General features: G+C 37.0%; 1 protein-coding gene across 5 annotated transcripts in view; it reads right to left on the bottom strand.

Annotated features, from left to right (window-relative positions):
* Positions 1-17550, bottom strand: part of COL21A1 (collagen type XXI alpha 1 chain) — a 190004-nt gene that overhangs the window by 106001 nt on the left and 66453 nt on the right. For 3 of the 5 annotated variants that reach the window (XM_080389895.1, XM_080389897.1, XM_080389899.1), the window contains 5 exons: positions 10077-17033; positions 7598-8149; positions 3411-3579; positions 3035-3251; positions 779-952 (listed from right to left, as the gene is read on the bottom strand). In XM_080389895.1, the coding sequence (XP_080246021.1) occupies positions 779-952; positions 3035-3251; positions 3411-3579; positions 7598-8149; positions 10077-10164 (1200 nt within the window). In that variant the 5' untranslated portion in view covers positions 10165-17033. The remainder of the gene's footprint in view (positions 1-778; positions 953-3034; positions 3252-3410; positions 3580-7597; positions 8150-10076; positions 17034-17550) is intronic. The other 2 variants (XM_080389898.1, XM_080389896.1) reach the window with 2 other exon arrangements.

The following is a 17550-nucleotide window of genomic DNA, read 5'->3' as shown; positions in this document are numbered from 1 at the left end:
TACTTATGTCATTCAGTATTTCTCAGTATTGTTGCCATTACTATCAGTTTAATTAGTAATGTCATTACCACATTGCTATAAAGATAAGGAAATAATCTATTCAGCCAACATCTGGAACAGTCAACATAATAGTCTTCACCACTGGTCTACTCAGCCTTTACCTGTACAGCCTGAGTTATAACCAGCTTTTTGGTGTCTGCAAAGAGCTGAATGCAGGACTTTAACATTCCTCAGAACAGAGAACCTTGGCACAGGGTTCTCAAGTGGGGGGGTTCCAGCACAGAAGAATCAAACTGTGGCAGTCTTGACTATGAAATATTTGCAGTACAACAGAAACAGAGTTGATACACCTTGCACTTTTCATGACAGCTAGTGATTAGAAAGAAACATTTTGTTCTCTCCCTCTTTTACCCCCATAACCGATACACAGATGGAAGGAAAGGAAATCATATGCAAGTCTCCAGCACGTAGGAAAACCCCTGCTTTGAGACAGTTTCCCAGATTTGGGTGACCACATTGCATCAGATTTGTGTTTCAGCAAAAATGAATGCCCCTTGAAATCAGTGACACCAATTAAGCATCCATCACACAGGATATATCAGTTGTGCTGTGTCCTCCTGAATACTTATGTTCCCTCAATTATTACAAAACTTTACACATATTAAAAATTAAAAACCTACAAATATTAAATGTTAGGGTAGTGTAAATTAAAAGATTAAGTTCAAGAAAACAGAAAGCACCAATGCAATGTTATCCTGCAGTATCAGCATATGCTTACCTGTACAGTTTCCTCCTTTCCAGAATACTTTCCTATTTGGGTTAGGCCACTGATGTAAATACCTAAAACAGGATGTAATGGCTTCGTTTCAATTTCTTGGTCATCTATATACAAAGTTACAAAGTCTTCAGTTACTAAGAGACGAATTTGATGCCAGCCTTCATCAAACAATGTCTAAGAAAATGGAAGAAAATATAATTGTTTAAAATAAATTGTCTTCAATTTAAATAACAATAAGACTAATTTCAACATTTAAACTGCTGTTAATGGCTGAGATGATCCAGGTCCCAGATTCTGTCATACAGAAAATTGTGAACTGTATAGGTAAAAAAGTATTTGCCAAGCAATATTAGAATTAAGAACATGGTATCTGGTAATAATTAATGCCTATTTCAGAATTATTTCATAACTCACACAGATTTTTTTCAGTCTATGATCTGCAACATGCTCAAACCTGTATTTGTTGAAAACATGAAGCCAGAGGCCTTTTTTTTAGCAGTGGTATGTCTCAAACACTTCAGATATTAAATCAAGGTGAAAAGAAATAGATACTTGAAAAGTCCTTCTACTTATTCTCTTACAAAAAAAAAATCTTAAAGACAACATGATACTGGCAGAAATAGTCACACTATTGCAATGAATAAAGCAAATATTACATTCATCATCTCACAAAACCTCAGGTTTCTAAAGCTTAAGATTTAGTTTCAACAAATGGCATAGTGCTACTAGTAATAGAAAATGAGAGATACCTTTAAAGAAGTATTGATCTCACCTACCTTAGAAATTAAATTCAACATGGGAAGAAATACCTTCTTCTTGAGCCTACCCATTAATTTCAAAAAAAATTCAGCTCTTTAGCCTAGACTAGACTAGATGCTTATCTTTTATACAGCTAAATCCCATACTAAATTAAATCGTTAAGGTTAATTAAATGAAAAAATTAATTAAAAGCAGTAGCATTTATAGTGTGTTTAGAGACATACAGATCTAAAAAGGTCATAAACCCTTGTAGTCCATAATAGCAATACAAGCATGAGAAACACAAAAGTAAAAAAAAGCAAAAGTCTTCTTTTCAAAGTGAAGTTCATGGATATCTGGGACTGCAGGAATAAGACTGATTCGCCACTATAGCTACCAGAAACAATTAAATACAAATTTTCAGATTTACTTGAAACTGAATTTTCTAGCTGCCTTTTTAAAAAGAAAAAAAATATTATTTCACCTTCAAATAAATATAAAAGTGCAGAGGAAATTTGGAAAGAAAAAGAAAAATTCTCTATCCAATAACAGAAGAATGAAAAACCTCTTTCTAGCAAAAGCTTAGTAGTTAAGACCTTCTTTCAGATAGGAGTCCTTCCTTCTCTGAGGATTTATATTTCAAATACCTTCAGCCTGATTTGGAGTAAGGTTTTGAATGCAGGCCACCACTTCCCAGAAAAGTTGAACCCACTTGGCCATTAAGTGCTCCAGCAATAAATCTTTCCCACTCTTTGTCTGCTGAAGCATCCCTCTTTGTTCACTTAAATAATACTGCAGTAGGTATGGGAATCTCTGGGCTGCATACTCCTATACTGCCCCAACTGCAAAAGTAGAGGCATTCAGCCTCCTTCCATCTGTCTCGCCTGCAACCGAGACAATCTCTCTTAGAAGAGCTGAATACTTCACTGGAAATTACTGAAGAAAGATTGAAAGGAAACCTTCAGGTTACACTAGAAGAAAATAAAAACGGTTTGCACAAAGAGGGGAATGCCTTCAATGAGAAAAATAAGTAGCTGAAAGGAATTTTTATTCAACAGAGAACTAGACAAATCCAAACTGAACTCTCAATTTCTAAGCTGCTATTTACTGTTCTGGAGAAGAAAGTAACTTCTTTCATTATGTATTTTCAAGGAATTTAGACACTTAACAAAAACTCTCTCTAAAAATGAACTGTTTTCATTCAAATTTTCCAGTCTCCATATCAAAGGCAGAAAATACTTTCCAGCACATATTAAGTCAAGATCTGTGTGAAAAAATGCCTCTGTGATCTTCACAATTACCTGCCAGAAACTACTGAGTAGAAAGCACCTGCAAAGCATTTACAGCAATGATCACTGTGGCCCTCTGGAAACATGGGTAAAGTACCCCCCCCCCATCTATTTTTAAATGCCTAAGTGGGCAAAAATAATATCATGAATTCTTAAAAAAAACACAAAGGACAAAGGAATAATGTGTACTTAAATGAGTATTCCAGCGTGATGATGACTTATTCCTTACCTTTACACGAGGTACAGCAAAAGTAATAACTTGTGTGCCATTTATTAAACTTGTTGTAGTGAATGATAATGTTTTCTCTTCTCCATTAATAGTGACTGCTATCTGTGGTCTCTTATCCAGACTTAGAATTCTCCACAAATCCCATGTCTTTTTTACTTTAAATCTTTGAGTGGAAACAAACACATAGGATGGAGGCAGACCTTCTGGAAACACATTCCTAAATAAGGGGAAAGAGGGGAAAATAAGGACTGTACTTGAACATTCATAAATCATACAAATCTTAAAATCTTAATATAAATCTTAAATAAGTCTCTCTCACTTTAAGCAAACAAAATAATCTTACTAAACTTACAAGTGTATTTATAAATTTAAATACCTTGTCAATTCCGACAGGTCAACACGTGAGGTTACTTCATAAGCTTTTGCATTGGTGGTTGGTATTTGAATTCTCTTTTTGACCTTTTTCTTCACACCTAATCCTACAAGAATGTCAAATCCTTTCTCATCTCGAGCTGCCACTGGAATTCTTGTTGGACAAACAGATTCTGCAAAGTAATAAATGCAAGCATAGTTCAAAATATGACTTAAAACTTTCAAAAAGTAACTTCTCACCTTCCTAATTTTTTGAAGCTGCCTTTCAAGAAATAATAGAATTGAGAACAGGCAGCTAAGTATAACAAGAGAAGTGACACGCAGAATCCTCAGACATGAAGCAAGAATACGGAGATGTATTTTACTGCAATTACATTCACAAACTATTTTGAATTGTCACTAACTGTAGTTAAAAGGTATTACAATATCTGAATAATAAAATATTTAATTTAATTTCTAAAATGATATGGTTTCGAAATGCTACAAAATTATAGAAGTTAATTTCCAAAGTGCCTTAACAATTTGGATTAATCCAGCATCCCTCCCAACTAGAAAATCGGGTTGAAAATGGACAAAGTAGAATTATCTACAATTTTTTCATCTTCTTTTGCTCAAAATGGACTCCGATCTATTTTGTGTTACACTGAAATCTGTTTGAACCTATTCTCACTGGACAAATATTGTGTGATATATTTTCTGTGGAAACTAAAGTTAGCTGAATGCTATCTCTGTTTAATGCTCTTTACACAAAACCAATACTAGGCAGTGGACCTAAATTGTCTCAAAAAAAAAAAAAAAAAGAAAAGAAAAAGAGATAGTAGAGTGAAATTTAACGCTAAAGCCAACATTGTAGTAGAGTAATAAATCAATGAAAAGAGAGCAAACAATTTTTTAGTTATTAAAATTATGGTAAATTATTTACAATAAATATATTTTCATCATTCATTTCCCATTGTTTCTTCAGAAAAGCATCAGTTCATAGAAAAGGAAGAGGTTAGCAATACCTTTCAAAGAAGAGATGGAGAGTTTGGGGTTGGAAAACTCGTGTTTCAGTGCCAGGGAATTACCAGTTCAAACATATAGACTGGCTTCTCTTTATAATATGAGCAATGCTGCACAGCTGGTCTTTCTAACTAACCCAAGGGGTCAGAAGCTACCCTGTTCTGGTGAGGGAGGTAGGATATAAAAACTCTAAGAAAATTCAGTTAAGTGCATGCACAAACTGTCTATGGTGGAAAAGGGCAATGCATCCTAAAGGGACATGCCACAGGTACTTGGAGCAGCAGCAAGAAGAAACATACATTCTTCTTAGTTTTCTTTTCCTCGCCACAGCAAAATGTCACCTGACTCCCAAATTTAAAATGTATTAAAAGTTATCCATCTGGTTCTACAAGAAAGAATTGCAAAAACTCTCTGTGTACATTTTGGAAACAAAAATGTCTACCTTCTGAATGCTCACCCCAAAAAAAACCACCAAAAAAGGAAATATAAAGTCCAACACAGCTTTCCTTCTCACTCATCTCAAAACACAGATGAAGAATTTAAGTCAACATACTTATGATATTAAGTAAGAGTAATAATTTTTTTTCAGGTTTCTTCACTGTTTTTTTATCATGGAAACATTTCTAAACTCATTTATTTCAAGGCTGAATAATGGTCATAATGCCATTAATACAGATTACAAGTAGTCATATACACTGACAAGAAAATGAATGCAAGAATCTCTGACCAGTTACAGTATTAGAAATTTGGTGTAAAATCAAAAGAAATAGTATTACTTTATGTGAGAGGGCCATTATTCTGGATCAATGCCAAAGTAACCATGCCAAACCAATATAATACAAATTAAGCATGCATAAAATTATGTATTAAGAAAATATTTTTTATTTCCAATGGCACATCACAGAATTACATAAAGACATTCCCAGTAAGGTAGTTCTTTTTTGGGCCTTCTGGATCATCTTCTTGCAGGACTATTTTGATAACTAACTAAGCCATTATACAGGATGCAGAAGTCAGTGGCAAAATTAAGAACTGTCTTCCATGGGAAATGGCGTTGTGTTTCCAGCCCATAGTACCAGTCACAGAAACTCTCTCGCCCTCTAGCCCATACCGAAAACTCGTTCCCTTTCAGTTTTTTAATATAGTTTTCAGATGGGCTTTTTTTTCTGTCCTGAAGCATGAAATAGCTTTTTGATTTTAAATGTCATTATCTAGCACAAAGGAACTTTTCTCAGCATCCTCCAGACATACTTTGAGGTCTGCGTTGAGTATTGTTTTTAAATGCATTCCTGACACACAATCTTCTCTGTATTTTTGCTAGAGAAAACGAATACTACAGGAACGTTCAGCTTCCAGAATAAATATTAAATATTCCTTAAATATTTGCAGATTCTTTTAGACACATTGTTCTTTCTGGATGACAGGCTCAGCAGGTTTTTTCACCTTGCCATACTCTGAAACAAACACTAGAGTTGCCAAACGGCACATGAGAGCCCTCCATCTGCAAGGCTGTAATAGCACTACTTGCTACACGAACCACCAAACCTCCGCCTACTTCTTCCAGAAAAGAAATACTGTCCCTATGCTTTTATATCTATGTTCATATAATAACATAGTTTAAAATGTTATATAGTTTATATCCATAAAGACAGGATAGCTTTCTTCTAGACATTAAAACTAAGACAGCCAAGAGAGAACTGCAAAATTTTCAGGCAATTTCACATGGTTGACCACAGCCAAATCATTACTGCTTTGCCCTCATGGAACTTCCTCCCCTGCAGTCAATGAATCTTAACAATATGTATAAATTAATCCACCACTCAGATCTAAAATTTCCAGTTTACTAGCCTTTCACTTCACCTGCTAAAGACATTGTGGCTAGAAATAAAGCTGCCAACTGGGTCTGATTGCTCTTTGAGAGAGGCATCTCAACACTAACACAAGAGAAGAGTGCATCGTAAGAGAGTGGAACCAAAGGGTCACTAAAATAAAGCAGTAAGTACACTTTTGTATACATAGGCAACATTTGCAGATTACTGCTATAAAAGTCATGTCAAATGTCACAGTTGAATTTTAAAGGATACTAGTTAATTCTGAAAGCAGAAAATCCATCTTGATGAAATATGATGTCACTTCTAAACTGTATTTAAAGAAAACATTGTATTTATTTGGGGAAATTTCTCCCTGTGTGAAGTTTTATTAAAGAATTTAGCTGCACTTAGCTGATTTAATTTTTGGACTGATCACCTTACTACATCAGGATTTATTATGATTTTCATAAGTGTATCAAGAAATACACACCATTATCTTCAACATAAGTATCACCATATTATTTCAATGGAGTCCATAGTCAAAGTGAGTGCAAATGAAAATTATTTTTCATTCTTACTAAGGGCAGAAATATGGTACAACTGAAATAGGACTTACATCAATTCCTGATAATAAAACATGTACAAAATAGCACTGAAAAACATTCACTGTATAATACAGTCCTTTTGAGTAATACGTTTTAGAAGCATTTTGCTATCTTTTGTATATATATGGGAAAGCCATTGCATTACAAAGTTATCGGAAAACTCAATGCAGTACTGCTGCTAGCACTGTAAAGATAAAAAGTCATTTTACAATGTTGGTCTTGGCTAACTCTTCTATAAAATCCTTCTAAAAAAGATTGTAACAAGATTGTCACAATTCCAGGCACTTTTGCCAAGAGTCTTTCTTCTGTGATTTTCAACACATAGTAGCGGAAGAACTCCTGTTTGTCATGACAGGCTGTCCTCTCAACTGTCATGAAGAAATGCTAGATTGTGGATGAGTAGCAGCCACACCTAGGAAAAGGATAAAGCAAACCCTAAATTCTCAGCGCCATGAGAATTGCTCAGCTATTTTAGGGTTTCTAAACTTCACCAACACACAAAAATTGGGGCTTACAGAAAAATAGTACATACAGAAATTAAACACACATTGTGTTAAAGCATCATACTTTTCCCAAATATACCTCTTTGTTTAACAGAGAAAATAACATTTTGGGAGTGATTTCCACAAAGAAGATGAAAATGAAAGAAGATCGGAGTGAAGATTATCTGATGCCTTAGGTTACATTATTCGTGCATTCTGCTTCTGAAATAAAGAAATTGGGTACTGAACTACATTTTGCACACCTGAAATATTTTATAATTAATTACTTACCTTCACAGAGTTTCTGCTTTATAACTTCTTTAATTCTTGATATTGCAATATAATCTTCAACATAAAATACATAAGTTGATGAAGGCTTGTTGGCAATAGCTTTAAGTTCATCCTCCTCAATTTCTGAGCCAACACCAATAGCAAACAAAGTGATTTTATTTTTTCTTGCTTCTGCTGCTACATCTTTGACTTCATCTTGAGACTTTCCATCAGTGAGAACAACTGCTATTTTTGTTAAAAATCTTGAAGATTTTGCAAAAAGATGGTCAAAGGCAAACTGAATAGCTCTTCCTGTTCTTGTATTTCCCCCCAAGTAGTGTATGGACTCCATTTCCCTGATGAGATTCTCAGTGGATTCATGAGTTCCAAGAGGTATTTCAAGTACAGGGTAATCGCTGTACTGGACAACTCCAACTTGAATAAATTTTGGCCCTATGTCAAAATTTCTTGTAATATTGACAAGCCAGCTTTTGATTATTTCGAAGTTTTCTGGGCCAACACTGTAAGAGCCATCTAAGATAAAAACTAAATCTGCTGGAGCAGTTCTGCAACCTAACAAAAAAAAAAAAAACAAAAGTCAAACAAATATTTTAATGAACCCTTCTACCTTTTTTCTTCCACCGGAAATAGTTTTCATATCAATTACTGTTAGCATTAGAATCTATACTGACAAATATATTTCATTTTTTAAAAAAATCGGCTGAGTTTTCCAGACAACACAAGATTGTGTTTGTAAGCCACACGATCCAACTTGGTATCTGAAAACGATACCACTTTCTGTTTTATACATTATTACCAGAAATTACTATTAAAAAATCTGGAATTCAGTTCCTTAGCTGGCAATCGCATTTCATACAATCAGCAAAGAGGAATATATTTTGGGTTTTTTTCCATATCTCTTTGTCTGCAAAAATGATAAACATAAAACCTCATTTTTGCTAGCAAAGCAAGTGCATTGCAGACAAAGGTTATAGTCTCGACACTCCAGAATTCAGCAGTAATAGCCAATCCTTTTGCAAATACATTTTGATTGACTTCTGACACTGCTGTATGGTACTTACAGAACAAGTTACTATAAAATCAATTGAATGTTGCTGGTACCATATTCTGATTTTAATAGAATCAAAATATTCAGTGAATTATCTCAACCTCCAGAATATAAGATCACGTAAGCATGCAACACATACAACGTAACTGCATAAGGACTTAGGTATGGATTCAGCTCTACTAGCTATAGTCACTTATAAATGGAGCTTTTAGACTAAATTCCCAACTACAGGCCATGGACTGACACAAGCATTTCTATAGGACAGTCCTATTAACCTTATATGCACATCCTCATATGGAGAGCATAACCCTCTAGAGGAGAGAATCACCTTCCATCGACTGTGAAAGGATCTCAGTTAGATAACTGACACATGAGATGGCCAAAACCAGCAAAGATTATTCTGATCCCACGGCACACAGGGTCATGGGGGTTGCTGCGTATTACTGTGCTTCCTGTTCTGTGGAAGGCTGCAGCTCCGCCACAGGAAGGAGGGCTCTACCTTGTCCTGCTATCTGCCTATGGACACTTCTGGTCAGGTCAGCATTTTTCCTTCCTTGAAAGCAAGTGCCCACAGTCTGTCTACTGGAGAGATGCTTTTGCAATGGTGGTGGTGGGGAAGAGAAAAGATAATTGGGAGAAGGAGCATGGAGCGAGCAAAGTGTGTCACTCTGTGGTCCACAGATATGAATCACGGAGTAATTTCGGTTGCAGGGGACTTTGAACATCATTGGACTCTGCTGAAAGCAGGTTCAGCTTACAGCAGGTAGACTGGAAAAAATATATCTTTCTAGAGACCAAAAAGAATTTTATGGAGTTTGTTGTTACATACTGAAAATTGCTAGATTGAGAGCAAAACTGGAGCGAAAAGACCTACCCTGAAAGTTATCATTGTGGCCAGGGGAAATTTTTCCACACACTTTTTATTCAGCCACTTTACCATTCAAAAAGGCACCCTGCTTTAACTTTTTCTTTACCATAAACCAGATTTAGAGTATAAAACTTGGTTTGATGGAGTTCGAGATGCTGTTTTGAAGAATATGCAAGAAGGTCTGCCCAAAACCTGGGGTTATCTCAGCTTCCTCTCATAGAACCTCTATTTTTCTTATTTAGTTTCTCACATAACATTAAGCTATTCAAAATATGACTTAGGAAGAAATGAAAATATAAATACGCAAGACACAAGTTTAAAGCTTTACAGTTCTATCTGCCCCCCTTGGGTATTTACAAGACACAAAAAGAAATTAAGTATTCCTTTCCTTAACGAGAAAAAAGATATTTAAGTTACTTATAATTTCCTGCATTTTCACCAGGAAAATTATACTGGAAAAAAATCACCATCAACAGAAGTGCATGTGGCCTGAAATTGGATACAATAAACTCAAGGCATGCTTTGAAGTTGCCCTTATCTGAAATATAAAAATTAAGACTTACTTGCTCTTGTTTCCCCATCTTCAGCTGAGATGTAATCATGAAGTAGCAGAATTAATAGCGTCTGAAAAAATTTTACAATCTGTGCCATGTGTATTCTATTTTCAAAGTCTTGAGATTAAACTAGATGGGGAAGAAATGAAAATACAGTGTTATATTACAAAACAAACCCAAGCTTCTGTGTTTTAAAACCTGTGCATGATGAACTTTGAATCAAATCTGCAAGCCCAGATGCGAGGCCAGCCTGCAATGGACCACAGACCCAAAAAATGTCAGTCAGGCACATAAGCTCAAAATTGAGATTCTAAACTCAGCAGCACCCACCACCTTTTCTATGGAAGCTCAGTTTTCAGTGAAGTATATTTATACATCGCTCCTGCTAAGTACATACATAAGTAGGTTGTATTCCCCATCCCAGTCACACTTGTCCAACCGCTATTCCACTCTGCAGCCATTATCCAAATACTTGACAGCTACTGTTCCAAAATATGGCAAGTGATTATGTATAAGATACTGGTGGGGAGACTCTGCTTCAGTCTCAACTCACGCACCTGTCTACTTCAGGGAGTCTGGGACACTTCCCACTCCTCTGTCCCAGGGCTGAGACTGTCACCAAGGGTCAGGGTCTCAGCGAGCCCCAGACCTCTCCCAGAAAAGCCAAGCCCTGCAGATTACATAATTATATGCATTTTCAATTTCTGATTTTTAACTCCGTTTGTCTCCTTTATTATCATGGTCTCTGAATTATGTCCCCTAAAGGGTCCTGAACCAAGTTTGCTTTGGTATCATGTTGGTGTCATAAATATTATTTACAAATTTACTTAAATTAAGCCATATTTATTACTTATGTTTATTGCAAAAAAAAAAGCATTATAATGGGACAAGATACATTTTTGGAGTACTGTATTAGAGATCCATTAATTTCAAGACTCTGAAAAAGAAAAAAACTATACTGAATCTCTTTTGTATTCTGTCTTCTTATCCTCCAGTGCAAAATGCAAATTTTCTAACTACATTTTATTCTCCATTACAAAACATGAACACCCTGACAGAAAAAGGGAGAATTAACTGCTGGTTTGAGTAAGTGCATGCACTGGTGACTGAGAACTGGCACAGGTTTCCCAGGGAGACTGTGGAGCCTCCATCCCTGGAGATACGCAGAAGCCTTGTGGACATAGACCTTGGCAACTGGCTTTAGGATTTGGACCAGATGACCTCCAGAGGTCCCTTTCAACCTCAACCATTTTGTGATCCTTTGACTTCTACTAAACTATGTGAAGTGGTACTTGTTCATCTAAGCAGAGGTTTCCTCAATCAAATGTAATGAATGTAACAGAGGACAAAATTTTACAATAATTTATATCTATCTTTGCATATTTTAACAGAAACTTTTTTCCCAATTGAGATATTTGGTTTGCATTCAGATCAACATTGTGTTTGTGCTGCCTAGTAACCGGCCAACCAACCTATTGCTTTTAAATTTTCCCATATTTATGGGAAGATCTGTAACCCATAAAAAAAAGCTAAATTCAGGACAAATTTTCAGTAGCAGTTCAGGGTCAATTCATTGCACTACCCTTCAACGTCACTGAATTAAGTATTTTACATCTAGCTACAAGACTAATTATTCGTCTTTACAGGCTTTGCTTTGTCAGTCATGTTAGTCTTTATCTATTACACGTTAGTTTATCTCTAACAGTCTTGCTGCTTTTTTCAGCCCATTTCCTGGAATTGAAATGCCTTCCTTGAATAAGGCCAAGACTCCTTTCCTTTTCATGTTTTTTTCTTCTAGTCATAAACCTTTACTTATGCCCACACCAAAACAGTCTACACACACAAAGGTCAAATATAAATGAAAATATTTATTACACAACAAAATTAAAATTTAATATATGGGGGTGGGTGGGTGAAAACTATGTGTATTTTTCCTTTTTATATTGCTAATCTTTAATTCTGAACTCTTCAGGGTAGACAAGGTGTCCACCATGCTACCACTAATAAGGTATTGGCACATGTTCTGAAACTTCTGTAGTGCTGGAAAATACTGTTCTCCAAAAATAACAGCAAAACACAATTCAGTATGCCTATTGCAAGTGTCTCTTAGGAGAATAAATAAGTAAATGGAAATAAGTAACCATTTCCTTTACCAAGACTAGTCAAGGGAGCAAACCAAAGAGATTGCCATTTAATCACTACAACATACTGAGCAGCAATCAAGCAGCCAGTAAACTGTTTATCTGCAACAAAATTCTACAGTAATTAAACACAGATCTTACTCTCAAAAGATGTATATACCTAGCGTAATGTGTTTAGGAAAAATGACGCGGGAAAAAGGGATTACAGAGTTGTGGGGTCAAGACAGTAACTAGAGAGGTAGCAATTTCAATGTCAGGTTTCTTTCTGGTAGATTCATTATCTGTATTTGCCAGACAGAAGATGTGCCACAAAATCAGTAACCTGATTCACCCTGGCTTTTCAGTCAGCTGCTTTGCTTTTTCCGCTGCTTATAAAGCACTCATTCCATTAAGACAAAAAAAAAACACAACCAAAAATATCTCCACAACCTCAAGAAATGCACAACAGTAAATTTCCAGGAAATGATACTCCTACCTAATATAATCTCTCAAATTTAATAGTGCAAAAATATAATTACATTATTAAATATCACTTCCAGATTACAAGTAATTGCAAGGTAACACCATACTTTATTATTATACTACCTTGTGTCAGAATGGGTGAGAAACGACATGAAGCACTTTGGAGTCTATGGGATAGGACGTAAGATGCACTGTTCCAATGATCCTACACAAATACTGGGATGTCAACTTCATTTAAATAGATTAAGTGGCAGTTTCTTGTCCCAGCCTTTTGAAAAAGGATCTGTTTAAACTATGAAATTAAGTGTGTAAGTAATAAGCACGTAATATCTGAAAAAATCTTACCATAGTAGAAGTGGATAATTTACACTGATTATTTCAGACTTGATGGTTTGCAAGATTCATCATTTCAGCCTTTTCCATGGCAAATGTTTACTGAAGGGTAAAACACATCTCTCACAAGGCCAAATTGAGCAATACCAAAAAAGAACATATGAAATTAAATCTATGTGGGAATTTAAATAGCAGGTAATTAAAGAAGGACAACGGCATTCTTTGAGAATATCAGAAGAATGTCAGCCTGTAACTGGAAAAGAAGACAGAGTACTGTACAGAGAGCTGACACACATCAGAAAACCACAATTCTGGCCCCAACAAACTATGAATTCCTATAGACTCCTCTCACCAACAGCCCCAAAAGAGAAAGGTTGAAAAAATTGATAAGGAATGGTTGTGAAAAAGACAACTGAGGAAAATATCACAACAGTACATTAACTAATTTTTGGTGTTTGTTATTGCTGTGGTTGTCTAAACGGTTATTTCTGTAAAATCCACAGAATTTATGTAAAAGGAAAATAAAACCCAAGCAACTTAGTGACTTCACTGTATCAGTCTTCACTAACAAGATTACAGGGACTGCTACCATTAACATCACACCTTTTTTTTTGAAAACAAAACAGCAGACTAAATCTACAAAATTATACTAACAACACTCTCCCTGCACAAAACTTGTATGTGCTGTATGCCGTAAGCACAGGCATTTCAGGTCAGGCAGGGACACAGGGATCCCGCTCTCTGGTGCAGCTCTCCTTTCACCAACCCCTGCAGAAACCATTACAGTCTTCCTTAAACTGCACCACCCCCTTTCACCTCTGCTCACCCTTCTGCTAACATTTATCCACTGGTACCTCCGGGGATGAGCTCCCCAGATCAGTAGGAATGACAGAAGCTACAGGGAAGAGGAAGATGCTGAGAGCTGGCTGGGTGGGAAGGGGAGAGCAGGATGCTGCAAGGAAGCCATGTGCCTCCAAGGAAGGAGGGGCTCAACAGAAACACTACCGACTTCACTGACTTCACCGTTGGAGAGGTACATGTGACAGCACTTACTGGCTGTCCTGCAGAGAGTGCAAGGAGCCTGGTTTAGGAGCCGAAGCAAAAGGTCGTCTCAAAACCACAGCAAAGAGGAGATGAGGGGTATTACAGGGGAACTATTAGTGAGGAAAGGAAAACTCACAGGATCATAGAATCATTTGGGTTGGAAGAGACCCTAAAGATCAACTAGTTCCAACTCCCCTGCCATGGGCAGGGACACCTTCCACTAGACCAGGTTGCTCACAGTCCCATCCATTCCCTGGGCAACCTGTTCCAGTGCCTTACCACACCCCTCACAGTAAAGAAATCATAGGGATATGCTATGCTGTCTGCACTCATACACCCAGCAGGGATGCGCTGTCCTCTGCATTTTTCAGTTTTGTGTTCTCCTATCATTAATTTGCATTCATCTCATCTATGCATATATTTTAAACAATGGCATACCCCTCACATGACCCCACTGATCAGCTGGCATCAAGCTGTCTTAAACCTCTGCAAAACAGGAGTCCAAACAGAAAAAAGGTAGAACAAGAAAGAAACATTTGCAAGTTCCTCCTGGCCCCAGCCCCACTGACCCAACCCGAGAGAACTGCCATTCACCATGCAGCCCTGGCCTCGCAGGAGGCGCATATCTAAATCCACTCTCACTCCACCAGTAAAAGAAATAATACTGGAAATACTGTCACAAGCTATCAGGCATCAGTGTGTGGGGGCACAGGAGGGAATTACAGGACAAGAATCATACATATCTCATTTCCATTCTTTACTACTGAATGCTACAGCAGTCTTCAGTGTACATCTTTAATCTTGAAAGACATTAAAGTAACAAAACTCACGTCAGAGCAAGATTTCTTTTGGTGAAAACCATGCTCCAACTTATATTTTTTAAAAAGAATCAGTAAAATAATTGGCAAAACAAGCTTATCTGATTTGCAGTATCAAATTGTATTCCCTCAATGGACCAATTTTTCCATATATTTATGAGTCCTTCTGCATTTCATTTACAGCAAAGCCTGAAAAATATGAGATACAGAACTTGAGAACTTCATTATAACAATAAAGCCAAATAACTATTTAGTAGTCCAAAATGGACTTATTAATAGAAACCAAAATTAAAAGGATAAACCCAAGACTTAAGCAACCATCCAATGAGGATTTCAGGAATTATGCAGTGTTCAATTTATCTGAAAGAAAATAATAATATAGCACTGGACTTTTAACAGTCAAAAGAGATGCCAAACCAACAACTCCAAAGACCAAACTGCTCAGTCTTGACGATATAGTAATTATAGCACAGGCAACAGAAATGTACTTGAAATTACAGAAAATATTTGCCCAAGTGCCTTGTTGCTACCATGGAGAGACCACTGTTAATATCAGCCCAGGACCTCCCCGTTGTCATCACCAAAAGCCAAAATTCATCACTGCTGATCATGTCCTTTCTATCTCCAGTTTTTTTAAGAGAAACAGAGAAAGCTGTCTCTGTAAGTTCTCACTGCTTTCTTCTCTGCCCTTGAGAGCTCTGCTGGCGTCTACAAGAAGTCAGGGTCCTTGTGCCAAACTTCTGCTGCTGGAGCTGCAGGATCTGGGTCTGATTGTGCAGGGAAGCACTAAGGGATAGTAAATCTGTCCCAGCACCACACAGGCAGAGGGACACGGGATTTATGCTGGCTCCTAATGACTGCATCTGCAAACAGTAGCCAGGGCTCAATGATCCTTATGGGTTGGGTCCCTTTTAACTTGAGATATTCTATAAATCTATGACATTATGTTAAGCTATGTGAAAAGTAAAATAAATAAAAACCCCAGAAAATAATATTTTAAATAAAACTTTTACACCCTGTATTTTTGCAAGTTAATTGTTGTGAGTAGTTTGTGGTTTTACCAGATGTAACCAGGAAAATAAATTTATCAAACTGCCTTCCCATCTCTCAGTTAAACCAAAACACTTTTAGTATACGGAAGGTCATTGAAGATAAATCCATACAGGGTTACTAAATAAATACACAGATGTTGCATCCAGCTTAAGTAAAGGGCTGCAGACTGACGGAGTATTAGTGGAGAAATAGCGTATGTGATACTGTATTTTTCAAGGCATTCCCCATGGCTATTTCATTTTTCCACCTTAAATGGGACAGTTCACTTCATGCACAGGCTTTGCAATTCTGGTGATGCACAGGGTGGCAGGAGCAAGGTTTTGGCTATCTCCCAACTCCACAAAACTGTTTAAATTAAAACTGCAAAAGCCTATCAGACATTAACTGATACAGGATACTGGGCTGGGTGGACCTTTAGTGTGACTCATTATGGCCATTCTTCTGCTTTTCGGTGTATGCTTTTTATCTTGTTCTTTTACATGTTACTGATAGCAAAGGGGATGTTTAGAATGAATGGAAACAGTCCCCTGGGGTAAAATGATCTATCTTGCACAGAGGGCTCCCAAACAGCTTACAAAAAGACCTCTACTCTGAGCGCCTAAGATGAAGAGTTGTAGAGTACACCACATACATTTTAGCACTTTTGAGACTTGTATCAAGACTCAGACAAGCTTCTGTGCATCTCACAGTAAATGAAAGGTAAAACCATAGCATGCTGCTAAGCATCAGCCCCTGAAACATGACCCACAGGGCAGCAGCGTAACACCCTGTTCTCCACCAAAGCAGAGTTATCAGAGTATTATTTCTTCACCAAAGGCAGGAGAGAAAGCAGGTACAATAAACCTTGGCTGCATCAGCCCATGCCCTATGTGTGCATGGTCAGAGACAGCTAAATCACAGTCTCTCCAATGCACATTCAGTTTTTGTGACATATAGGAAGAAAACTCAGCGAAGTTTGGAAATTGGTGACATAGTGACTCACCTTCATGCTGTATAATTTTAGGCAGCTTTATCCAATTGCACAGTTCCTGCAACATATTTCTTGCTTTCTTCTGGGTGCTGCAATTTTGCTGTGCAGCAGCATTTGCATGGACAGGGCCACTGAAAACCTCCGACTGTGATGGAAATTGAACAGTGGACATGTGGTACAGCCATTACTGAAACCAACAGCCTCTACTCCATTTTTGAATGAATTCAAGGCTGCCAGTGTGTTAGAGATGGCAAAGGCATGCAACTCCCAGAAGAGCTCTGCTACACAGAAGTGCACATAGGTTCAAATGACAGCACTTCTTATATGCATGCACAGCAGAAGAATTTCACATCAAAATTAAGTTTCCAGTACTTAGGAAACGTAGGTGCTTAAGCAGTTTGAGCAGTATTTCTACTTTGCATATAAGATGCCTAAAAGCATCACCTTCTATATCTCAAAGGTGGTTTACTGATGCTGCCTTTCTACATCCAGCTTTCAAGTGCCTAGATAAGTAGATAACTTTACTTTTCCCAGGAATACTGTCTGAAGAAACTTTCCATTTAGAGCAATTTGGAATCTTCCAGAATCAAAAATAGTTGCTCTGCAGTGCAGTTTTTTCACTATTCAAGCTGGGGAATGGAGAGAGAGGGAGAGAGATTTTC

This window comes from Falco punctatus (assembly GCF_963210335.1).
Source record: "Falco punctatus genome assembly, chromosome: 5".
NCBI lineage: Eukaryota > Metazoa > Chordata > Aves > Falconiformes > Falconidae > Falco > Falco punctatus.
The sequence above is the reverse complement of the archived record's forward strand: the minus strand, read 5'-3'. Positions and strand labels throughout refer to the sequence as shown.